Consider the following 26,094-nt stretch of genomic DNA (forward strand, 5'->3'; position numbering starts at 1 on the left):
TGCAGTGGAGTTGACTAGATTGCACAAGACATGCAGTTTGTTTTTGCAGGGCATAAACATTCATCTGTCTTTTCAGAAGCCCTGGCACTTCCCAGATTTCTTCCGCAACTTGTCCCCTGTTCACCCTTCTTATCCTGCCTCACATGGATGGTCCCCTAGTCCTGCCTGCATTTATTCCCCAGCACATACACTTGCAGAGACACAACCTATCCAGACTTCTTTTTTCCAGAACAGATGGGCTACTGCTATTATACATTTGTTGCACGCAGTACAGACATCTTCCCTTGAGGATGCACTTCTATTGTAGGGATACTTCAGTTTTTCAACACTATATGGACTATTTTCTGTCTCAAGGGAAATGCCAGTTTAGGCTGCAGTCACATAACTGGGAGTAAGTATGTCCCACTGAACTCAATGGAATTTTCTTCTTATTATAGGATTGTACTGTTCTTGTGATTTGAAAAAATGTGTGGACTGTTGTTCTGAACTGCAGTGAAAGAAGTGTGATTACTTTGCCTGCTTCAAGTCTCTATCGTGTGTGTCGGCATTTCTATGAAAGACACTGCTTCTTCTAAAACAAAATAATCTTAATACTACTCAGGAGGTGGCACCATCATTGTGAGATTACAAAACATAAGATCTGGTTCAGCACCCTGTTCTCAAAGTGGCCAAATGGATGCCTGTGGAAAACTGGCAAGCAGGACTTGAGCACAAGAGCACCCTCACTTCCTGTGGTTTCCAGCAACTGATATTCAGAAGTATTACTGACTTTGACCATGGAGGCAGAATGTAGCTATTGTGTCTTCTAGCCATTGATAAACTTATCCTCCATGAATTTGTTCAATCCTCTTTTAAAGCCATCCAAGTCTAGGGCCATCGCTGCTTCCCATGGGAGCAAATTTACCTGTGCGCTAAGTGGATACAGTGGTACCTCAGGTTACAGACGCTTCAGGTTACAGGTTACAGAAAGAAGATTCCACCTAAACATTAGGAAGAACTTCCTGACAGTAAGAGCTGTTCGACAGTGGAATTTGCTGCCAAGGAGTGTGGTGGAGTCTCCTTCTTTGGAGGTCTTTAAGCAGAGGCTTGACAACCATATGTCAGGAGTGCTCTGATGGTGTTTCCTGCTTGGCAGTGGGTTGGACTCGATGGCCCTTGTGGTCTCTTCCAACTCTATGATTCTATGACTCTGCTAACCCAGAAATAGTACCTCAGGTTAAGAACTTTGCTTCAGGATGAGAACAGAAATCATGTGGTGGTGGCGCAGCAACAGCGGGAGGCCCCATTAGCTAAAGTGGTACCTCAGGTTAAGTACAGTTTGAGGTTAAGAACAGACCTCCAGAACGAATTAAGTTCTTAACCCGAGGTACCACTGTAAGTACTTTCTTTTATCTATTCTAAACCTTCCAACATTCAGCTTTGTTGGATGTCCAGGAATTCTAGTGTTATGTGATTATTAACTTTTCTATCATTGTCGTTTGTTTCTGTAACCACCTGCAGCTTGGTTGCCATTCCCCACCCTAGTTTGGGCTTCTTCCCACATCTTCCCACATTACTTGGAAGATCCTAGCCAACCACAGACCACTAAGGGAACGTTATCGCATCATGGCACCCAAGCAGAATGCCACGGAGGGCAAATAAAGTGAATTCTTTGCCGCCTTGGATGAATTGCCCTCACTGTGAACAAACACAAATTCAAGGAAACCGCTGAAAAAATAACTGAAGCCTTAGTAATTAAATAGTTATAGACTGCCAAAATTGTTAGTGAAAAACATAATATATTTGGCACAGCCTTGAAAATACTGTACACATTTTTTAAAACTTCCTGGCCAAATCCCCATCTAAAATGAAATCAATATTGATGTCAGTAAGGAAGGTTTCCAGATGGTGCAGATCCACGCACATCCCAATTCTATGGGTGTTTATACTACCACTTTCTTACTTTGGGGTAGAGCTGTAGCTCAGAGGCAGAAAAATCTGCTCTGCATGCATAAACTCTCAACTAAGTCTCCAGAATCTCTGGGTGCGGCTGTGAGAAACTTATCTGGATGGACCAATGATCTATAGGCAACTTCCTATGCATTCCAGGTAGTTTATTGAGAAACTATGACACTCACACTTTTTTTGCTGCTGCTTCACACTGTTGACTCATGTTAAGGTTGTGGTCCACTAAGACCCCAAGATCCTTTTCACTGTTACTACTGGCAATCCAGGTGTCCCCCATCTTTCATTTGTGCAGCTGGTTCTCCTGCCTAAGTGTAGAACCTTACATTTGTCCCTACTGACATTGATTTGGTTAGTTTTGGCCACTTCCTCACATTAGAGCTTCTAGGTGCAAGCAGATTTCTGCTTGCTTATAAGACTTTTCCTTCCTCTCCACCCCTAGCAGGCCCTTCACATCTGCTTCTGCGGGTCCTCTAATCTTCTGTAACAGATTTGGGAGCATGTAGGGTGCTGTAGGCGGGAGAGGGAATCTGTTCTGCAAAGACTGTCCATTCTATTGGTGGATGTACACCACTGGATATCACCTCCTGGGTTTTGCCCTTTTCTGATGGAGGAAAGAACATCCATAGCTGATGTTCAAAAAGGACATGACCAACAGTAAACAAGGTAAGGAGCCAATTGTGTTACTCGAGTTTTCCTTTGAACATCTGTTATTTTTTTCTGTTCCAGAGCCATAGTTATTGAAACATTGTCTGGATTTCAGAGCGAGTTCTGCCCATGGACATGTGGGCAGTGCAGGGAGTTTTTGCAAAACATTTTTATATCAGGAGTCAACTGATACAAAGAGCTTTGTTTACATGCTTTGTAGGTTGTTATGGACAATGATTACAATTTCTCTGAATGTGACCATTTTGGAAAATGAAACTTAAAATCTACTCCATTGCTCATTTGCTATGTCATTGCAGAATCCAACTACTTTGGCTTTAGCAGGTGGTTGAGGGAGTTAAATAACTCCAGTAGCTTTTCCATTACAGTGCATGGACTTCTCAAATCTAAGAATGTTTCATTTCATCCATTTGTTCATGTTATACCCCACTTTCTCTCCCAATGGAAACTCACATTTCATACACCTTTTAGTTAAAAACAACAACAGCCCAGCAGCCCAGCCCAAAGTGCCCTGAACTACAGCTGGACATAATGACTGCACTATGGTCTGTTCTTTATTGTTTTAAATCATTCAAAGCTTGTCAGGATTTCTAACTTCCTAGAAGCCCATCTCAGAATCTTGAAATCTCTACAGATCCTGCCACACTGTGCATGGCTTTCAATGACTGCATAATCATATGAATGCATCCCATATGGGACTCTGGATCTTCTCAGATATCCAGTGGACTACAGTGTTCATGCATAGCTGATTTCAGAAATCTTCTGATAGATTTATTCTAGCACCCTAGACTCCTTGAAACACCTCGTTTCTGTTAGATGGACTGTGATCAAGGCTGTGACTTCTGCTTGTCTAAGCAACAAGCAACAACTTTAAGTTGTCATCCTTGCCCTAGAATCTTTTTACCCTCTGATCCCCAAGCTTATTAGATTCTGTTAAAAATATTTAAGATTTTCTGTCTCTTTGGGGTCAGGAAAACAAGTGTTAACTACTTCCCATTATTTAAATACCTATTAAATCATACAACATTTAGAGAGAAAATATGTTTGTCAAGGAAGGTAAAAAAAAATTGGGACAACTTTTTTTAAAGAAAAATATTTTTAGAGAGGCTTTTTTTAAGGAGAGTTGTACAGAATGTTTTAAAGTTCAGTTTCGAACCCAATGCCTAGATCATTAATAGTGTGTCATTACAAATGGAAGGTGCCTACAAGAGCCCATGGGTAGGGTTTCCATACATCACCCAAATATGGCAGTCCTACAACTTTGCCAAAAAAAGCTCAATAACTTCTTCACTGCTTGAAATATGGCAACCCTCCCATGGGGTCCCAGGCACACACACAGGGTCTGTGTCCCCTTGGATAACGGAAGACACGGCAGAGAATGTAATGCTTTAAGAAATATGGTTTATTCACCTATTTACACCTTCAGTCTGCATGGAGGAAGTCCATGACTCTTAGAAAGTGGTTTTCCTAGGTAATTAGTTACCGGTAGTTGTGTTGTTTCAAATGGAATTACTGAGTTAGACCTCCCAGGCCTTTTGGACTCCATCTCTCAGTGTGAATGCCTCTACACTGCCCATTCTTGACATCTGATTTTCGATTGGCCTCTGATTCCCAGCACTTCGTTCCAAATCTCAATGGAAAGTTGTCTCCCCACACTTCCTCACCAGTCTTATGCTGTTCAAATCATTTCCCCCCTCAGCCTGTCTTGTATTATTCCCTCCTGTAGTCCCTCCTATAGTCCCTAATTTAATTTTGCTGCAGCACCGGCATCTGTGGTTGGTACTGTTGCCCTTTGTGGTTGTAATCATTGCCCTTTCACATCTAATCCACCGTCTAAGGAAGAAGGATGCACTACTTGCATGCCTGAGGCCTTCTGGGTTATGCTGCACCAGCAGACTTGCACCAAGAGTAGCACAAAAACTGTCTCCCTTCTACACCTGTGTTTTCATTTGCTAATTGTTCACTAATTAGCATTAATTGTCTCTTGCCTGCCCTAGAATCATGAAGCACATTGAGACTGCCATCAGAAATCACAACCAAGCAGCCTTATTATCGAGACCCAATTAGGAACAAAATGCTCACTTCATTATCTTATGACATGCGTTTTTTTGTTTTTTTTTTTTTGTTACTGTGAACTTAATTAATTAGAGTTCAATTAATCCTAAAATGGCCTGGCTGTTTCTCCTCTGCTGGGACTGTGATGAAGGGGAGGCAAGGTAGGCCTTCAAGGCTGAATTTTGTTCACCTTGAAGAGCATGGAGAAGCACCAAAGCCTATACCTAGTTTCAAGACCTCAAAAGTAGAGGGGTTCCCATGGACATCTCTGTTTGCTTAGGAGGTGTAAAATGAAATGGGAAAAGTGCATATAGTTTTGTGGCTGCCAGTTTCTAAGCCAGAGACTTCCCCATGCCTTTAAAATTAACACAAGAACATAAGAAGTCCTTTGTATCAGGCCCATGACCTGTTCTCACAGTGGCCAGCCGGATATCTGTGGGAAACTCAGTTGGTAGAGCATGAGACTCTTAATTTTAGTGTTGTGGGTTTGAGCCCCACATTGGGCAAAAGATTCTTGCGTTGCAGGGGGTTGGACTAGATGACCCTTGTGGTCCCTTTCAGCTCTACAATTCTGTGATTCTAAGCACATAAGCAAGACATGAATTGCCACTGAATTAGAGACCAGGCAACAGTGATTTCTCCCTCCCATTTTCACCCAGTCCTTTTATCGGTCTCTCACCTGCGGTCAAAGGTGAGGCAGATGAAAGACCTGAGACAAGACAGGTGAGAGAAGGCACTACTCTACTGCTGCTGTTTCCTTTTCCAGTTCAGCAGCATTGGGGAAATCTCTGGCTTGCAATTTGGCCACTCCTGAACTTTCTAGCAGTATTACTAATCCAACTGAAAATTACGGTCCATCTTGAAACAAAACAAAAATATAAGTCATACTGACAAATGGCAGAATTAGAATAATAAAGCAATGGACTCCTGATGTGAATGTGAGCATATCATTCTATTTTCTATTCACATCAGCAACAATGAGAAAGGAATAACTTTATTTTGTTTAAGAAAGTGACAAATGCTTTCACAATTGCCCAGTCAACAACCAGATCTCTATAAAGAATGTGTCAATGCCAGTGAACCAATTGCTAAGATAATGTTCAATTTTTATTTTAGTTTTTGCAAAGCACTTTTACAAAAGAACACTTTGATCAGCCTGGAGCCTCTGATTATGCCCCTTAGCTAATAAATATCACTTTACAGGAACCCTATGCTGAGGGAAAATGTGTGGTTAGAAATACCCAACAGGGTTTGGAGGAAGTTGCAACAATAAAATAATAAGAGAACATGTTCCTTCTAGAGGGCAGTTAAATAAATTGCAATGGCCTGATCTTTGGAAGTGAAAGGCATTCAACAGTTCCCATTGACTTCAGTGTGAACTATGATTAGTCATCTCCACTGAAGCCAAACTTTGATCCCTCGATATAGCCTTACATTACCTAATGCCTGGGACCTAGCTGTTGCCTTGCCTTTATATTTTTGATGCTTCAATGCACAGTGCAGGAACTCTATAGTTTTTTTCAAGGCAAAGTACACTGGAATTGAATGTAGTTGTGAGTTGTCATATCTGGTGTTCCAGATCTCTAGCTGACAATAATGAAAATGCAGTTTGGGAAGCTTCTAGTTATCGTCTCCCCTCTAATCCAATTCAATTTTATTGCATAAAAATATTTAATAATATCAAATGAAATACTAAACAATGACTATGGTCGGGTTTGCACATAACACTAAGCTAAACTGTGGCTTAGTGTGAAGCAATTAACATACTGGTGTGTAGTTAGAAAATCGTGTCTACTTCTCCTTCCCAAATTCTGCTACTGTTGCACCACCAAGAACTAAGCCATGATGTGACTTAGTGTTATGTGTTAGGCTAGTGGTTTGTCTTGCTCCAAACAAGCCACAAGCTGTAACCAAGGTTTGTTACTGGCTTACAACTCATGGTTTATTTGGGGAAGACAAAGTGTAGCTTCACTCATAACACTAAGCTAAATTAGTGGCGTAGGAAGTGGGGTGCAGTGGGTGCAGGTTGCCCCCGGTGTCATCACTGGGGGGGTCACGGTGGGGCCTGGCCTGTAGCACGCCTGAGCCACACATCTCTCCTGGGGAGTTACGCGGTGGCTCGGACACCTGCAGGCTCAGCGCTGCCTGAAATGGCAACGTGGGGCTTGCAGACTCTGTGGAGGTTCCACGCAGCGTGCTCTGCCCCGGCTTGCCCTGCCCCCGGGTGCAGGACATCTGTGCTGTCCTGGGCACTCGAGCAGCTAGCTATGCCACTGAGCTAAATCATAGTCTCCTGGTAGTACACACAGTTGTGAGGGAGGAGCAAAGCAGCCAAGTTTTTCTGTGCACTAACCCACTTCATAACTGGTTTGGCTTAGTGTTGCATGTGAATGACAACTATTAAAAGCATACAAATGCCAATATTATATTTGATATACTTTATATATCATAGAATCATAGAACTGTAGAGTTGGAAGCAAGCACAAGGATCATCTAAGTCCTACCCCCTGCAATGCAGGAATCTTTTTGTCCAACATGGGGATTGAACCCACGACCCTGGCAATAAGAATTCCATGCTCCTCCAACTGAGCTATCCTAATGGTTCTGACTTCATTATTTTTAAATGGACCAATACAAGGACATGCAAATAAACATTAGCAGAGAAGAGAAAACATGTTCAAAGCTCTAGAGATAATTGCACACACCAATCCAGTCAACACCATCCCCATTCCTTTATTTCATTCAGTACTCTGTACTGTATGAATATTTCTGCTTCACTGTGATAAAAAGGGGTGGGGGGAGAAGGAGAAAAACAGGTAGAAGGAAAGAATGTGTTATCTGCATCTGATCTGGTTAGATCTCAATAGTGTAATTAGGGAAAGTGTCAAGTCCCCTGTTGTCTGCCCCATGAGGAGTTATTCCGGCAGTTTCACATATGACAGAACTGTTCCGGGAGTAGCAGAAAAAGGGAACCTTGGACTGCAACTTCTCAGCTATTTTCAGATAGTTGCAAGGGAGATTTCATTTCACTTTGCTCTGATAGCTGCAGAAAACTCAGTTGACGTTTGTTCCAATTCAGCAGTAAGCAGTGGGTTTTCCCAAGCACAACAGTGGGACCAAAAAACTACTTGTCGGACCCGTGATTAGAAATCCACAAGTGTGTGGATGAGTCCTGAGTTAAACAGTGTAACCAGATCAATCTGCAGTTTCTTTTTGTCTCCTGCCCTTTGCATTTTATATTGTACATGTTATATATTGTTATAGGAATTCTAAGGTAACAATATTTTCTCATGCTGCTAAATTATCAGTGTAATTCAATAAAACTGTTTTGATTATTTTTTTTAAAAAGGAGGGGCTTTGACTTCCAGGTCAATTTCATGACATATCACTTCAGTAAATACTTTAAAAATTGAGGATTAAATGGTGGGTGCCTGAGTTTGCTGTACAAGAACCCCTAAAATTACCAGTCTTGTACCTTTCCCTCTGGTTAAGTCCATTCTTCATCAACTGTGGATCTACTAAATCTGGCATCATGCCCAGGGCAGTTTTGTGATGTATGAAGCTGTCATTGGTGATCACCTCATAGGATCTGTCCATGCTGCTATCATGTTTGGAATCTATTGATCATTGACAAGGCCCAATACATTTTTGTATTTCTAGTACAGATTTCCTTTGTCTTTTATTCTCATCAGATAGAAGCAATTCTGGTTTTATGATTTTAGCACTCCTGGTTTGACTTGGTAAATGCTTCTTTAGCTGCTGATTGATTTTATCAACAAAGAGGAAACACATGTGGAATTACAGCACTAAGTAAAACCATCTTTATACAATACTCTGTTTTCAGCTTTAGCTATAGCCAGAGATATTAGTTCACTGTGACTAGCTTCTCTGTGCAGGGGGCAGCAGAGCATTTTCTCTTACCAAAAACTTCTATGGAGGTCACCCCCAAATTACAGTCCACTTATGCAAATTTTCTACTTTCAAAGGGTCTACTGGACAAAGCTGGCCTTTTGTGTTTCCGAACACTAATCACATACAGTGCCACTGCAAGTGTGACAAGGGGAAGGGACCTACCTAGATCTTTTCCTGTTCTCCTTTCAGAAGCAAAGCTGTTCCTCCCACCAGATAAACCCTTATCCTTACCGTCTCTTTTTCCATTTCATTTCAGGGCAAACGCTATAAAAACTCCTTGGAGACGGTGGGAACTCCAGATTCCAGCCGAGGTCGCAGTGAAAAGAAAGCCATTAAGTAAGTCCCAGGAGGAATTATAGGAGTGAATGGATTGGAGGTGTTTGGATCACAATCACTGCACAATGAAGATATTCATTGGGGATGTGTTGGCTGTTTTGCCTTCAGGCAACCTTGTAGCTGAAGAGTCCTAAGCACACGTCACGTGCCTCCTCCACTGCCATATTGCTCTAATCCTAAGCATATATATATATCACACTGCAGTAGCAGCCAGTGTAGTAGGGCATGGCTACCCTCCCAACATTGGTATCTCTGCAGCGTACCTGGTCAAGACTGAGTGATGGTGAGGTCAGGGCTGCATAGACCACCAGTGGAAGCACCACATTGTCTCTCCCAGTGTGTCCACACAGCCCCAAGCTCCCCTCCCCTCTGTCTCTCCCCAGACCTCTCCTGATGAGTTGCCAGTGTTGGGAGGGCAGCTTCGCAGTACCACCGCACCAGCTGCCGCTGCACCACTGCACATGTGTTGTACACTTGCAGCTTCCTGATACTGCTTCAGTTTGTGTAATTGTTCCTGTATTTTTTGTAAATACCCCACTCTTGTGCATACACCTTTATGTTTTCCAACCAGACAGTAGTCCAAAATGCTCTTGGCACACCTGTAAATATTTCTCGTCCCAACATTCATCAGAGTAGCACCACTTCTTTTATTACCCTGAAACTTTGCCCTACGAAAATAAGGCTGTTCTCTTTATATCACTCTTACCCTCTCACCATAGCAATCTGACACCTGTAGTCACACCTCCCAAGGCTCAAAACTCCAAGTGCTATCCCTCAAAAAGCAATTCTATCCCTATTACATTTCTGCAAGCCCCACCCCCCACATTTACTATTTTATCTGCTTCTTTGACATTTCCCCTGGGCACAGCCTGTATTTCAACACATTTCAGACTCTCTCCTTCCCTATACATGTGACGTCAACAGATTCGGACTACCCAAGAGATCAGTACCAAACTGCAGTTCTGCCTTATATGTAGCCATCCACACTTGATATATACCAGTCCAAATAAGAGTTCAGCCTTTCTTCTGTTTCTGGGCACGTGATAAATTTCCTGAATAGAAAAGCAAACCATCAATATTTTCTTTCTCCAGGGCTTAGTCTCAGGCATGTCTGTAGTGTAAAAGTTAGTAAAATCCTCCTGGCCCCTTTTCATGGGGTGAGAAGATAATTATTTTATTTATTATTTATCTCATAAATTTTATTTATTGCTTGATTGCAAAAACAACAACAACAACAACAACTGGTTATGGATATTCCCTACGTATGTAGATTCCTGAGCCTTAAGACCATGCCCCCACATTTTCAGATTGTGCCAATTGGTTCCAGGCAAAATTCGTGGCTGGCTGCATAGTCTTCCTTTAGCCTGAATAAATAAATAAATCCTTTCCACTGAAACAACTCCAAGTCATTGTGGTCTATGGACTTACTCCAGGTTCCTTTGTGGCTGTGTGTGTTCACACAAAGAAATGACTTGGCGATGAGTTGCGTAGTAGTAAAGTGGCAGACTCAGTAGTGGGACAAACTGTAAACAGCATATTTGTCCATGTCACTGTGATTTAAGCCCCTCTGGTTATATGAAAATATTCTCTAGCAGGAAGCTAGGGACTAAGCCAAATTACACATTCCCTCCAATTATATGCTGCTCTTCCTTAGCCTGCTGTGGAAGAGTTCTCTTAAGCTTTATCCTTTATCAGCTTTCCGATAGTATGATAGGGCCCACCCTTCTCTATAAACACTTCTGGGTCTCTTTATCCTCATTGTCTTACATAAAGGATAGGTTTTCCCAACTTTGCTGCACAGGAACCCCTGCTTTTACTTGGATGTTTCTTTCATTGCATTTTCTTGGGACCTTTACGATAAATATTGTTGAGGACCTACTGTCGTTTGGTTTGAAGGCTAACAGAAGAGAGAGACCTAGAACACTTACTCTCTTTTTTAAAGTAATGTTCGTCACATAACATTTTCTATATATACTTCATCTACATTTGTAACCTAACCCTTGTTAAAACTGTACTTGTTCCCCCAAAATGTTTACAATGTTTCTGGTTTGTTGGCAGGAGATGATTCTGCTCAGCTCCTTGAGCTGGACTTCTTCAAAGTAGATGCTTCCTTCTTTTTGTCCCTGAAGGGTGTGGTGGGTTAAGGGCTATAACATACAACAAAGGGTTTCTGTGTAGAAAAGATTTATAACCCAATCCTCATACATGTTAACTTGGACTCAAGGCCACTGATCTCAGTGGGTCTTTCTCCTAAGTAAATGGCATAGGATTAAAGCCTGACAGTGCATTCCTATGCATGCTTACTTGGACGTAAGCCCCATTGTTTCCAATGGGATTTACTTCCTAGTCAGTGTGTTTAGGATTTTCACCTAGTTACCCAGTGATTAACACAGAACTTTCCCTTAGAAGCAAGGAAGAAGTGAGCATATCGCAGTATTTGAGTACTGCAGTAGCACATGAAGCTGCTGTGCTGAGCAATGTGGTGGAACAAAACCTTTAAGGTGCCTAGGCTATTCCTTTGACTCATCAATGCAGCTGTACTCATAGCTCAATTGAAGATGGGTCTCCATTTATTTCTTCCCTTTCTTCCATTTAGTTCTTCCCTTTCTTTCACATTGCAACAATTACTTACGATGAGTTGAGTTTATATGATAGGGATACATCACATTGGGGTGAAATTTCTCCCATGATTACAATTCCTTGTAGATGCACACCCATATGGCGAAACTGATATTTTTTCTCATCTTCAGGAATGATTAAAAACTCACATTTCCCGAGAGCATGATTAAGTATCAGTTTTGCAACATGGCTGGTGTTTTGCCTTCCAGTATGATCATACAAGCTAACCCTCAGTTCCTCGCTGCCATCTGCCTATGCGACTGCCAAGTCAAATTTTCTGCAGTACAGGACATTGCAGAGATCTGGCATTTATTCCAAGGAGTTCAGTGGTGAAGCTGAAATGTTGTGAAATAAGAGAAGTTGATTACATCCCATGGAACTATGTGGATCTGGTAAAAGGAGTGTTCCTTCAAAAGTGTGAACATCTGGCACTTTCTGACTTGTATCTCCTCCTGTTTGGTACCAAGAAGCCCACTGGGGTGATGATACAGAGGGCCAAACTGCACAAACTAATTATGTAGCATTAAGCTGTATGTATATGTTTTTCCTTTTTTTAACAAGTGTGGGAGGAAGACAATTGTCATCAGGACCGCAGCATGCACAGAGGTGAAGTTTATTATTTCCTTCTCCAGACACAATCCCAAGGGCAACGCTTCTCTCCCTGCAAGCTTAGAAAGAATATTCCTTTTGTTGCCAGTGGGAGCTTTTGTTCTAAGCCTGCATACAGGGTGCATTTTCATCTTGGACTGTGGTTGTGGAGGGAAGGGATACCTCACCTTCCTGCGTACCATAGTCATTGGGGGACCCAATAAATAAAGAAAAAAACATATTCATGACTGCTTGCGATGCTGTGCCCTTAAAGTGACATCTAGTTTGACCCCCAAACAGAAAGATTGGTGACATTTCAGTATGTGTGCATTTGTCTTGTGCAAGCATTTATGTGTGATTATTCATATATATATGTGTGTGCGCGCGCACTGTATGTAGATGTGTGCTTACACCTCATATTTTGCATGAGTGAGTGTGTATGTGTGCACATACTTGCATATAGGTAGATATTGCATCCTTGGATGCACGGACCCATCTGTAGCTTGAGTCTCTGAGTAGCACTGCTTTCCGTTAGCTAAAGCCTTAGCAGAACCAGATGTGATGAATACAGAGATCTGGGGTCTTGTTCTTTTATCATAAATGTGTGATACTCACTGTTGTCTCCCTGGTGTCTTTGGGACCTGGCAGGCTGTGTACATTCTGCTCTCACTGGATGGCTATGCCTATGAGTGGGTCAAGATCACCATGATGCAACAGTACTAACCGCCACTAAACATAGCAATATGGAAAGCCTGGGACTCTTCTCTCACATTGCACAGCAGCAGAAGTGTTTCCCTTGCACAGTCCCATTGCAGCATTACAGGAGGCCTCTATGACACCCCTGATCCCAAGCTCAACAAGGCAAGTGACATATGAGGAGGAAGGCAAGCAGAGATTCACAGCGGAGAGAGGCTTACCTCTCCACTTTCCCCACTTCCTTGTAACACTTTTCTTTGTGTTTCCATTCCCTGTGAATGAGCCTTGAGTTCAGGTGCTTGCAGACTGCTGCTATTTTGGGGTGGGATTCAATCACGTCCTGGTAAATTCAGGTTGTGCAAGTATAGTTGATTGAGAAGTTCTGAGCAAGAAAATAAGAAGAATGCACTGGAAAGTGTGGGGAAATGCTTTCTGTGAACTCAACGCCCAAGACAAATGCTGAATAAACAGGTCATCTGGGGGAAATGCAGTTACCCTTTATCCCAGGTTTTTCATTTTCTCCTCTTATGTGTCTCAAGAGGCCAGTGGAAAGCCTTTTCATCCTCAAGCCCGGAAGGAGGACAGTTAATGAGCAGCGAATGGACTGCGCACAGAAGTGTACCCTGGAAGGAACCTTTGATGTCTCCAATAAATTTACCAAAGAGCCACTTGACTTCAAAGACCATTGTTGTCAGATCTCAGTCCTGTGAAACAAGTGCTAGGTAGCCATTTGATGAGCTCTAAAATCAGGAGAAGATGGTTTAGTCAGGCTCTATCAGATCATAGAGTGGGAGTCATGGCCTATTTAGAGAATATTGCCAGTGCACAGCCTCTAATTCAAGACAGATCGCCCTCCCTGGCTCCTTCTGCACAACTGAGCAGAAGATCCATGTGAGGACATGCCACATCCCTCAGGCTGTGTGAGGCCCTCTTCTTGATGACAAGCATCCAGAGTCATCTTTATTATTACTTCCCATGCTCCAGGCACACATCCTGGCAGGCATGGGGAAAAGGTTCAGAGGCCAAAGCCTTGCTCAAATTAATTCTCTCCCAGTGATTTTCTTGAATTTCACTTCAATACACGTGAACAAAATCCCATGGTTTTTATACCGCTCATGTGCGCCACATTGCTATACGCTTGATAGAATTATAACACTCTACTTCAGTGCCTCACAGGAAACATCTTGGTGAGTCGCTCTCCCTAACCTGTCACTCAAGATTCTTTGCTGCTTCTCTGTTACATTTATCTCTCATCTGATGCATGTGTTCTGCACAGAGAACCACTTGGAAGAGATTATATTCTCCCCCTGCAGAAGCAGCAGTAGGTCCTGCCAATATTTTGGGGTTGGGACAGAAATTACTACTATTTTTTTTCTATAAAAAAGAAAAAGAAAAAATATGCTGCCATTGTGCTAGGTGCTGTTGCAATCCTTCCCTAGAAGGCTCCATATTAGATGAAGACTGAAAAATGAGTAGTGCACGCAAAATGGCACTACTTTGTCCTCCCCAGGAGGCAAAGCGGAGAGCCTGGGAAGGCAAGGTGTAAGGCCGTCTGAGGGAAACTTCTTTAACTGCACGCCATCTCTCTCTCTCTCTTTCTTTCTCTTTCTCTCTTTCCACCAGATTCTGGAGGTGCCTGCTCCTGTCTTCCTCCAGCTTTACCTCCTGTTCCCACCTGTCCCTCCGTGTGTGTGTGTGTGTGTGTGTGTGTGTGTGTACACATGTGGGTGTGAGGCACAGAGCTTACCTTCCACAGGAGGAGAAATCACCACTCTGACCTCGCTGTCTCTCATTTGGGTTTGGTTTTTTTTCTCCTTCCTCCCCTCGCAGGAATTTAGATTCTCTCTCTTGTATTTCCCTTTTTTATTTTTATTTTTCTCCCCTCATCACCGGCTGATGTAGTGATCTAGACAGAGACTTTTGGAATAACAATGACAACACAGTGCAGCAGAAATGGAGCTCCTACCCTCCCAAGGAGTTTATACTAAACATATCACCTTACGCCCCGTATGGTGATCCACGACTTTCCCTCAAGTGAGTCTCTCTTTAACTGATTTGATCATATATAGTGAGTATATGCACACCCTTCTTCCAACCTCCCCCTTCCTGCTTTCCCCTTCCCCTTCCCCTTCTTCCCCCTTCTACCTCTTCCCTCACACTCCACCCCCTCCCCATGGACAAATGGCCATGGAGACGAGCAACCCCTCCTGCCTTCCCTCCCTCCCCCTTCCCATCCATTAATTCAGTGGTTCCCAACTACTGGCATTTGCACTGGTACTTGGTATGATAGACTTGTGTGGGTGATGCCCTGGATACCCCTTTTCTCTGGTCCCAGTGCAATATAGTGTTCTTCTGGATTTGTTGGCATCAGGTCAAGCTCCTGACTTTCAGGGTAGGCCTTCCAACCAAGTGGTTGGCTTCTGTACTCTGCTTTAAACCCAATACACACAATAGTGACATAACCAACCCAAATGGAAACAATGGCCAACACTGCCCAAGGCCTTAGAGCCCAATCACAAACTTAGAGCAGTCCTGTTGTTCTGGAGGGGCCTTGGCTCAGATGTTCGGCTTGCTAGGCTTGTACGGTGCTCCCAATGGGTTGAGAACCACTGCCTTAAGCAGCTCCCTAAGAGAGGCCGGCACCTTTCCCCCCCTGCCCCCCGCCCCCAGTCCCTTTGGCTCTCCTACCCCTCACACCCCTCCACCTTCTCTGCAGCACAGGACGGGGTTGCCCGTTTTGGTCACCCTCTCAGCGTGTTCTCTGCATCTGCACTGTGTGGTGATGGTGATGGCAGTGGTAAGCTCTCTCACTAACATGGCTTTTCTCTCCCTTCGCCTGCACAGTGCCTCTCCCAATGGCCTTATCCATTGTTCAACCCTTCTTTGTCTATGGAATAAAGTAACTTTTGGCTGCAATCATAACCTCACAACCAAGCCAGGGCTGCCTGCTGTCTTTGCCTGGGACAAAGGCTCTCCTTGGCCCTTTCTTTTGCAGTGCTGATGTCTCTCTTTCTCTCTGTCTGTCTGTCTGTCCCTTGTCTGTCTGTCTCTGTCTCTCTCTTTCTGTCTCTCTCTTTCTCTCTCTCTCTCTCTTTCCCCCCTCCTCTTTGCGTGACCTCCTTCTCACTACCACCGGCCACCTTCCTCTCCTGACGTGCCCCAGTGGCACCTTGTTGTCAGGTGCAAAGTTGGCTGCTTCAGCCACCTCAGGATTGGCTGGGGAGCGGGAAGGACGCCACGGGGAGAGGCAGCAGCTCCGAGAGGACGGCATGAAGAGCAGCGTGTCTGCCCACAGCGAGCCCAGCATTGGGAAGGCGGGGAGAGGTCGATGGCAAACGGTGCAGAGCCACCTAGCAGCAGGGAAGCTCAGCTTATCCAAGTGAGTGAGAGTACATTACAGGCCTGTCCTGGCCTTGTGACGCAGAAGTCCTTGTAGCTAGGGATGGGCTGAGGGCGGGGTCAGGGAGGGGGAGGGGGAGAAACCAAACCTAGCTACCATCTTGGTGTTAGATTCAGGCAGAGCAGAGGAAAGCATAGGTGATGGTTGTGACACCTGATGGAGCAGTCTGCTGTGCCCTGGGATCAGTGAAAAAAGTTCTGTTGTGCAGGAGCAGAGGGCTATATTACACACATACACACACTCTCTCTCTCTGGCTTCATATGGAAGTAGTCTTGAGCAAATCAATGCAAATCAATAAAATAAACAGAATTTTGCCATATGAAAAAGGATTTCACTTTTAGTAAGTGTTATCACTGTGTGATCCTTAGTTGACTAATTTATAATACTAACCAATCAGAGAAGGGATGCAGGTGACACTGTGGTCTAAACCACAGAGCCTAGGGCTTGCTGATCTGAAGGTTGGTGGTTCGAATCCCCACATTGGGGTGAGCTCCCATTGCTCGGTCCCTGCTCCTGCCAACCTAGCAGTTTGAAAGCACATCAAAGTGGAAGTAGATAAATAGGTATCGCTCCGGTGGGAAGGTAAACGGCGTTTCCATGCGCTGCTCTGGTTTCACCAGAAGCGCCTTAGTCATGCTTGCCACATGACCCGGAAGCTGTATGCCGGCTCCCTCGGCCAATAAAGCGAGATGAGCACCGCAACCCCAGAGTCGTCCGCGACTGGACCTAACAGTCAGGGGGTACCTTTAACCTTTAACCAATTCGAGGTTAAAGGCTCAGAAGAAGAGAGCTATGACTCTATTAGTAGCTTTCAGTGGACTGCCCATCAGTAGATAAGGGCTTCATGCTAGGTTAGGCCAAAGGGCTGACCATAGCAACTGTAGCAGTACCTGCGCTATTAGATGATTCTGAGTAAATTTACTGTGAGCTACAAGGTGATCCTAGTGTGAGCTGTCCAGAAGTGTGAGACCAGAGTGTGATTCATTCCAGACCTTTTTATCTCTCACAGATGTTCCCTGTGTCTTGAGCAGAAAGATCCCATAACTATCTTTATTAGTGGGCTTATCTTCCATTAGGTTTCCAAACAGCTCTTCCTCTTGACCCTACTGAATGAGCATTCCTATGTGGCTTCTCAAAACCGATGTGGACTCAGGAAATGACCGCTAGTTCGTTTGTCCTGTCAGGTGCCTCTTCCCTGTCACCTAAGGAGACCAAAAGTCTTAATATTAATTCATATCTAGATTAGTCCTAGACACTGAAGCATTTCCTGACTAAATGAAGTTTTCATTGTGGAGCAAACTAATCTGTCATATACATCTCTCATAATGAAGATTTTTGTGACTGGATTGTCCCTGTATCTGGCATGTGTGTTTTTGTGATGGAGCGCTACTTTGCTTTGTCTGTCTGTCTGAGATAGCCCACCTGTCTGCTTGCACAATAGCCTTGTGATAGGAACTGGAAGTGGGATAAGGTACCCACAGGTATGCCAGAGGGCCAGGTGTAAATGGTACAGTCCCTATAGCACTGGGACTGCTTCCCACACCGCAATTACCCTTGATAGAAATTTATATAGTCTGCTGGCTCCAGGCCTAGGAGAGCCAATTTTAGTTTCCTGTGACTGAGAGGTTGAAAATTGGACTAATTTAGGATTTGATAGAAAACTGAAATGAGGTCACTGCATGTGAAGAAGGCAGTGGCTGGAAAGGTCCATTTCTGCCTCATGCCTGGCAGCAGGGGGGTTGGGCTTAGGGGCTCAGTATATGATCCAAACAAGCCCATTGGTAGCAGATGCATGCAGAGCTACCTGAATAATTTCCCAAGGCAAGAAAAGGGGGGTGTTGGGCTCTTTGCTTATATAGGTTTTCACAAGTCCTTCCTTTACTTTCCTTTCTCTTCTCTTTCTCTCTTGCTCTTCCTCCTTTCTCTTCTCTTTTCTTCTCTTCTCTTCTCTTCTCTTCTCTAACACAAAAAGATTCCACCACTTTGCCATTACGTCCCTGGCATCAGCATTTCTTTGCTGTTTTTGGTGGAGGTGGCTTTCAGGCCAGGTCAGGCCAGCAGCAAGTAAGGAACGCTTGAACCCTTCTGTCACGAGGTCCTGGTTTCTGTGCCTCCTTGGTTAAACCTAAGAACTAGGTTGGCTTTAATTTCTACACAAAGTGGCCTGTGAAATATTTTGGCACAGTCAGCCCCATCTGGCTGCTCTAGAGTGACTGCTGTCAGATGCTCCACCCTGAGAAAGCAGGAGGGCTTGGGGAGAAGCAGAGGTGGGAAACAGTAAGACTGGTGGGTGATTGGCCGCCTGTTCACCTCTCTCCTGTCACATGTTGACACACCTGCCTCAGGGATTGGCCGTTTCTGTGAGATACTCAGACATGAGGCCAGCTATGTCCCTTGGGGGCACACCCAAAGGCATCCTTCAGAGCTTAACCGTTATGCCTTCAACAGCCTGCTTTCTCAGCCACCCTGTTATATTACATGCTTTGTCATTTATTGTACACATCCCTTTCCTGTGCACTTGTTTTCCCACTCCTAACTCTGGCTTTGGCTTTAACTGCAGGCAGGGCTGTTCAGAAATGGTGTTTTAAAATTTGAAAGGAAGGAAAGCCAATTCTCTACTGTGGAAAGGCAAATCAAACACTCAAAACAAGTTATGCGATTCGGTAAGGTGGAAGCAAATCCGCACTCGGTACTTGAACTCGGCACTCGGCTTTCTGCTAAAATTTAGAACTTGGGGCAAGGGCAAGAGCAGGTGTGGTGGCAGGTAACTGAGAAGCAGGAAGATGATTAAAGGTCACAAGAGAAGGATGGCTATACCACTCTGCCGCCCAGTAATGCAGTGGGCTCTTAGTTCTAATTCCACCAACATAAAGGCTTATAAAGCATTTCTAAATAAATGAAGGAAAAGGTGCATAAGTCAATGGTAAAGCACGTGTTTTATGTGCAGAATATCTCAGGTTCAATCCCCAGTATCTCCAGACAGGGTTGGAGAAAGCTCCTACCTGAAACCCTAAACAATAGATGAAACAATAGGGGGACTTAGTATAAGGCAGCTCCCCATGTTCCTAAAAAATGTTCAGGAATCTAAATCCTTTTGATCATATCAAATTCCACTTGGAATTCTGCAAGTGCAGACCATCAGAAAATGAACAGCCCTGACCATGAGGCCTTTTTTGTGAGTACCTGCATGCCTTCCCTCCTGTCCTTTCATCTAACAGTGTGATCAGCCACGTCTGTTCTTCTCAAGTCTTTGGCTGAATGGTTAGCTAATATCTGCATTGTGTTTCTGAATGTGTGCTCAGCCACTTGTTCTGTGTGGTTAGCTGTGGGGCTCTGTCGTGTATTTTTGACAGCAATCTGCACTTCTTGTGTTGTCTTTCAAGCCATATGTTCTGTCCTGTGCTTCACTGTCCACAGGCTACAGACCATTCCTACAAGGCTCTCTCGCACATCTGTAGGGGCGTGGCCAGTAACTGTACATCAGGGATACCCAATGTGGTGCCCTCCTGATGCCGTTGGACTACAACTCCCATCATCCCTTCGCATTGGCCAAGCTGGCTGGAGCTGATGGGAGATGTCATGAGGGTACCCAAGTAGCTACCTCTGCAGTAAGGCATAGCTATACCAAACTATGCATCATGCATCACTCTCAGGAAGGTGGAGGACACCTCACTGTGATGTACTTCAGTCCTGATTTTGAGGGCAGAACAAGGCATGCATCTTCAAACACAGGTCACACTGAACAGACAAAAAGTAAGTGGTGGCAATTTCAAGTGGAGTTGTGGCAGCTTACTTTTTGCCTCCCCACCCCCTCCACCTCCCCACCTGCTACCATGCAACCCAGCTTCCTTTTTCCTAGCTGTGGTATGAGATCAGAATGAAGCCCAGATAGGAGGAAAGTGGCCTCGGAAGATGGAGGCACAGTGATGGAATGGACAGATGCCAAAGATGGCAGGACTCATGCTGTTTTCATAGTTTTGCAGAAAAGAGAATTTTAGCAGGTGTAGCTTTCATGACAAGCTGTTGAAATTCCCTCTTCTGCACAAAAGGACAGAAGCCTTTTGCTCTTTTGCATCTGATCACTCAAAACAGCGTATGGAGGAAAGTTTCAGCACCCCTCTCCCACTCACCTCTTCTTCTGGAATCACACACACACACATTGTGTTGCAGCTGTCTGACAGTGACACATGTTTGAAAACAGAGGTCTGCAACCTTCAAGTTTAGTTCCCTTCTCAAACAGCTCCCCAAATTTCACTGGAATGTTTCCTGTGAGAGAAGACAATATGGCAACTTTCAGGAAAATAAATACTGAGAAGTTGTCCATGCCTGGCCTAACAAATCCAAGCCAGACATGTCTATTGTAATTATTACAACTCCCTCAGTTTGCCACCTTTCAGTGGACAGGTTTCTGTGCCTTTCACTGCTACGTAACAGGCAAAAGTGCAAATCCCAATGCCAACTTTGGCACACAACAGCAGGAAAAGCTACAGCAGTTTCATTTCTGACTACCCTGCAGCTGTTAAAGGCGTAGAATTCTGTGCGCAAAAATTTGGCAACCCTGTTAAGTGTAACTATGTGCTCTGGAAGACAAAGCTACCTGTATTCAAGATGAGATTAGGGAACTGCTACAGCCTCATTTAAAAAATAAAACTTGAGCCCTGGAGCATGCCACCAGCTTGGCCATCAGTGTCCGTGACACCATTCCTAGGACATGTGAGAGTTCCTATTCCCACTGCCACTTGGGTGAGGTGTGCTGATTCAGACACAGCCAATGGGGAAAGTGGTTGTTGGGTGCGCCGCATGTCACAGGCAGCAGCAGCACAGGCACCAGGGGATTTGCCTTCACAAAGCAGCCTAATTAGTTCGGAAACGAGAGTTGGTGTTCTGAGCCTCCTTACAAGCAAAGGAGCACGGAGAGGAGAAGTCACTTCGCAGGCAATCTCACACTGAGCTCAAGGACTGACAAGCAAGGAAGGCCGCAAAATGGCTACAGGGCGGGGGCTCCATGCTGCTGGAGAAGCTGAGGTGCAGCTGCAACCCCAAATGACGGTTTGCTGCTTCCGAAGGTGCCTGGCAGAGAGAGTGCTGTGCTGGGGCATCTTCTCTCTAACTATCTGCTTTTCCTTCCTCCAATTTTGCCCCTTTACCTTCTTCTCCTTTTTCTCCTTTCCCTCGCCCTTCACCTCCCTAAGTTTTGAGGATTCCACCATGTCCACAGCCACTACCCTTGAGTATATCCCCACCTCAGCAGGAGACCCGAAATGCCAGCGCCCGCGCACCCTCATGCGCCAGCAGAGTCTCCAACAGCCACTCAGCCAGCACCAGAAACCCAACCACAGCCAGCCCACCACCAGCCAGAGCCTGGGCCACCTGCAGTCCCACACCACCTCCACCAGTGGCAATCCCCGGGGCTGTCGGAGCGCGCAGTCACGGCAAGGGACCCCTGCTGGCTCCAAGCACAGGACAGGTGGTGGTCGTAGCCGCTCCAATCCTGGGAGCTGGGACCATATGGTGGGGCAGATTCGGAATCGAGGCTTGGATATGAAGTCTTTCCTGTAAGTTATCTTTCTCTTTTTCTCTCTGCATGTTCTTGCACTTGTTTGTTGCTCCATTAGTTTTGAGCCCTCTGTTGAGACAGGCAGTTGACACCCCCCCCCCCCCGAAGGCTGCAGTGTGTGTGAGACAGTCAGCTCGTACTGTCATGCAGCTAGCTCATCACCAGCTGAAGAATCAGCAATCTCCTTCTCCCCTTAGACACCACCCAAACTGCCCAGTTTCACATTCCAAACTCTAATCTTCTTATTTGGATCGGTTCGCATTTCAATGTGAAGCCACCCAATTTGCCCTTCTCGGAACACTTTGCAACCTGAAACACAGCTGTCCTTCAGAATTCATACTTCTCTGGATTTTTTTATGCAATTCTGCCACCCAAAATGTGTACAAAAAAATGTATATTAGGGGAAAGTGTGCAGAAATTATGCATATATTAGTGAAAGTATCAAAATGCATGACATTCTGAAAAAATGCTTTAAAAATGTCTGTATTAGAATACAAAATTGGGTACAAAAACAGGTATGTTACAAGAAATGTACACTAAAATGTTGATGAATTTTTAGGAGAACTTCATTTTTTAAAATCACAAATGGATGTGGAAATGTGGCATAATAAGACTGGAAAAATTCAAAGTGAGAAAAACAAAGTGGAGAAATTTGTCTATTCCTAATCTGATATGAGGTGCAGAGAAGGACTAGCTTAACCTATAAGGGTCTCCTTCTCTGTCTTCTTCCATGTTGGAATTATTCTAGTAGCCATTGCTTTGTTGGGTTCCTCAGCTTTCTAATTACATACAGTGGAATCTCCAGCTACAACCATTATTATTATTATTATTATTATTATTATTATTATTATTATTATATAGTGCCCTTCATCCAAGGATCATAGGATGGTTTACAATATAAAAACACAAAAATACACACTGTGGTAACAAACAAGAACCATACCACCACCCCCAACACACACACATTTTAAAAGGCCACAGATTGTTTAATCAGCCAAAGGCCTGGGAGAAGAGGAATATTTCCCCCTGGCACCTAAAGATAAGTAACAAAGGCACCAGGGAGAGCATTCCACAAGCAGGGAGCCACTGCAGAAAAGACCCGTTCTCATGTTGTAACCTTCTGGACCTCTCACAGGCGAGGCACAGGAAGAAGGGCCTCAGATGATAATTGCAGGGGCTGGGTCAGTTCATATGGGGAGAGCTGTTCTCCTCTTCATTTAACAAACATAATGGTTCAATTGTTATCCTTTCTGAAAATAAGAACATTTGATGTTATTATGTTTGTTTTGCCCCATGGTCACTTCTGCCATGACACAGCCTGGACCCATGTACTCTTAGCCCTTGGCACAGTGTAATGGAAATAGATCCTTTATATACAGAGATCCAGTCTCAGCATAAGGACTGGATTAGATGACCTTCTAATTTCTTCCATTCCACAGCTATGTTAATATTGTAGCCCATGAGTGCAGGTTTCTGCTTGAGCTGAGCAACTGGGGAATGTGGCATGCAAAGTGGGTGAATGCATCCCATCCCCAAAAGTTCAAATGGAATTTGCAAATGATGGACCCTTGGCCACTTTAGGAGTTTCATGGTTGAGCAGGGATTTGAACCCAGTCTCCCCACATCCCAACCTAGCGCACAGCCCCCAGCACAAATGTTGCCTCTTTACGGGAGAAACCTGCCTTGAAACATTAAGGAGAGATTTTCTCTTCTTCCGTTCTCCTGCACCGAGGTTTTCTTTACATCACTGCAAAGCTGACAAACCCTCCCAGAAAGAGGTGACTCTTCAGTTCCCCTTCACAAACAGGGGTTTGGTCTTTTTATCCACCAAATCCCTGCCTATCGGTCCTTCAGATCCTCCTTGCTGTGATCTGTAAAGTCAGCTTTGTCAGAGCGGCTTGAAGCGTGTGATTTTTAATCTGTCTTAAATACTTTCCCTGTTGGTGACAGCTTCTAAATTCCAGGCGCCAATGGTTAAGCTGAAGCCTTCACTGTCACCTTATCTAGGAATTTGACAATGTCCCTTACTTCCTTGCAGGGGGGGATTCTTTGCCATAACGTGAGCCAATATTTGCCCATGCTTGTAGTAATTTTTACAATTAGCCATTCATGTGAATGGTACATAGGGAATTGACGTTGTGGTGTGTTTAAGCTTCAGGGAGGGCATTATACTCTTCAGTTGGTGGGATTTTTCAGCGCGGCTAAGGAAGTCCATGGTGAGAATTTGGAAGAAGGATAGCTGTGGGCCAGGCACAGCCGCAAGAGATCGTAAGATTCCCAGCTCAACCACAAACTCTCATATATATATGATTAACAGTATATATGATTAACAGCACATATGATTAACAGTAAGTTACTTTATTTTAAAAACAAAAAAAAAATCCTTCCAGTAGCACCTTAAAGACCAACTAAGTTAGTTCTTGGTATGAGCTTTCGTGTGCATGCACACTTCTTCAGATACACTGAAACAGAAGTTTCTAGACCCTTCTATATAGTGAGAAGGTGGGGAGGGGTATTACTCAGAAGGGTGGTGGGAATGGGTCATTGGCAGATAGCTGTGATGAGCCTGTTGGCGACTCTTAACAACTCTTACTTTATTTTAGTTACAGGTAGGTAGCCATGTTGGTCTGCCATAGTCGAAACAAAAAATTAAAAAATTCCTTCCAGTAGCATCTTAGAGACCAGCTAAGTTTGTTATTGGTATGAGCTTTCGTGTGCACACTTTTTCAGATACACTGAAACAGAAGTCACCAGACCCTTGGATTCTTATCTCATTATACATGATAAAGCTATTTTTAGCCATCTCACCCCTTGCTTTTTCCTGTAAGACCAATTGCAGTCATTAACAGTCGTCAACAGGTTTACCACACCTATCAGCCAATCACCCATTCCCACCACCCTTCTGAGTAATACCCCTCCCTACCCTCTAACTATATATAAGGGTCTAGTGACTTCTGTTTCAGTGTATCTGAAGAAGTGTGCATGCACACAAAAGCTCATACCAATAACAAACTTAATTGGTCTCCAAGGTGCTACTGGGAGGAATTATTATTATTATTATTATTATTATTATTATTATTATTATTATGAATGCCATTGGTGCTGTGTGTGGTTTCTGCATGGATTTACAAATTACATAGAGCTACACAGAGTGGAATACCACCCAAATAGTTATCTGAGGCAGTGTGTGTGATCAGGGACCTCACAAAAGGGACTATGGACAAATAATTGTTTTTCCTTTTACTTTAGCATTCTTAGCTGTGATATTTTAAATGAAGCCAAAACCAGGCTAATCTCATGACATTTTTGTGCTACTTCCTCAACCCACATGGGTGTGGCTGCCATCATTTTATCACTAACTCCAAAGCAGGCAAAAGCACTATACTTACTGCTCAGGAATGTTTCCTTGCCCGGCCATTCCCTCTTTGAGAGCATGTGTTTACCAAATCACAGTAATGATAAGGCTACCATGAGTAACATTGGAATAAGGTGAGCCAAATGAATATTGCCTATTTAAAAATTGCATTTAATGGATGAAGAATAAAGTAAAATAAAATTAGAGTTTTTATTTTAAAAACACCATAAAAGTATGTAGAATGTCAAAACATTGCAAAAGATAGTTTGTTGAGCAGCAGTGCTAAGAAGCTTAGGTAATATTTTCCATTGGTTCAAAAGTCCATGATTAGGATAAAGTGTGCTAAGACAGAGCATCAAAGAAAAATTCAACATGGCACTAAGCTCACAATAAAGCCAAATAAAGGACAAATAAGTAGGACAAGGGCACATAAGTTTCCTAGAATCTACCACCTGGGATCTTGCTAGGACCTCCTTTTAATTAGCTGAAGAAGCAACATCTCCAGTGTACATGATCCCTTAGGTCCATAACAGGTTGACTCACTTACAGTATGATCCTAACCACACAGAGGTACACATCCTATTGAATTCCATGGGAATTGCTCCTGAGTCAGTTGGTTTAACATTATAGCCAGGAGTGTCCCAATTACCTCTCAATGCAGGACTTAGAATCTCATTTGAAAAAAGCTCCTCAACACTTTTGCATTTGTAGGTGCACTGGGTTAAAATAAGGAGGATTTAAGTAATTATAAGTTCCAGGAAAGGAGCAGGGAAGAGGTGTGTACTCAACAAAAGTGGAATCATGGCTGCACAGGAGGTCCAAATATCAATAAAAAACTAAGCAAAAGTCATTTATGTGACAGCTCCTTTATAAAAGTTGATGCTAGATAAAACCACTAGTATATTGGTGCTGTTCCCTTACCACTAATGGCGGTTAAGTCGCTTTGATAATACAGTGGTACCTCGG

The 26,094-nt window shown here is 43.9% G+C and overlaps 1 protein-coding gene across 5 annotated transcripts in view; it reads left to right on the forward strand.

Moving 5' to 3' along the window:
• The window catches only part of SYT7 (synaptotagmin 7), a 218,510-nt gene that overhangs the window by 136,164 nt on the left and 56,252 nt on the right, over positions 1-26,094 (forward strand). For 2 of the 5 annotated variants that reach the window (XM_083699296.1, XM_083699295.1), the window contains exon 3: positions 8,834-8,913. In XM_083699296.1, coding sequence (XP_083555422.1) covers positions 8,834-8,913 — 80 coding nt within the window. Of the gene's footprint in view, positions 1-8,833; positions 8,914-14,718; positions 14,851-15,979; positions 16,196-21,408; positions 21,772-26,094 lie in introns of all 5 variants that reach the window. The other 3 variants (XM_083699292.1, XM_083699293.1, XM_083699294.1) reach the window with 3 other exon arrangements.

The sequence above is a fragment of the Podarcis gaigeae genome (genome assembly GCF_964106915.1).
Source record: "Podarcis gaigeae genome assembly, chromosome: 1".
NCBI classification, from domain to species: Eukaryota; Metazoa; Chordata; class Lepidosauria; order Squamata; family Lacertidae; genus Podarcis; species Podarcis gaigeae.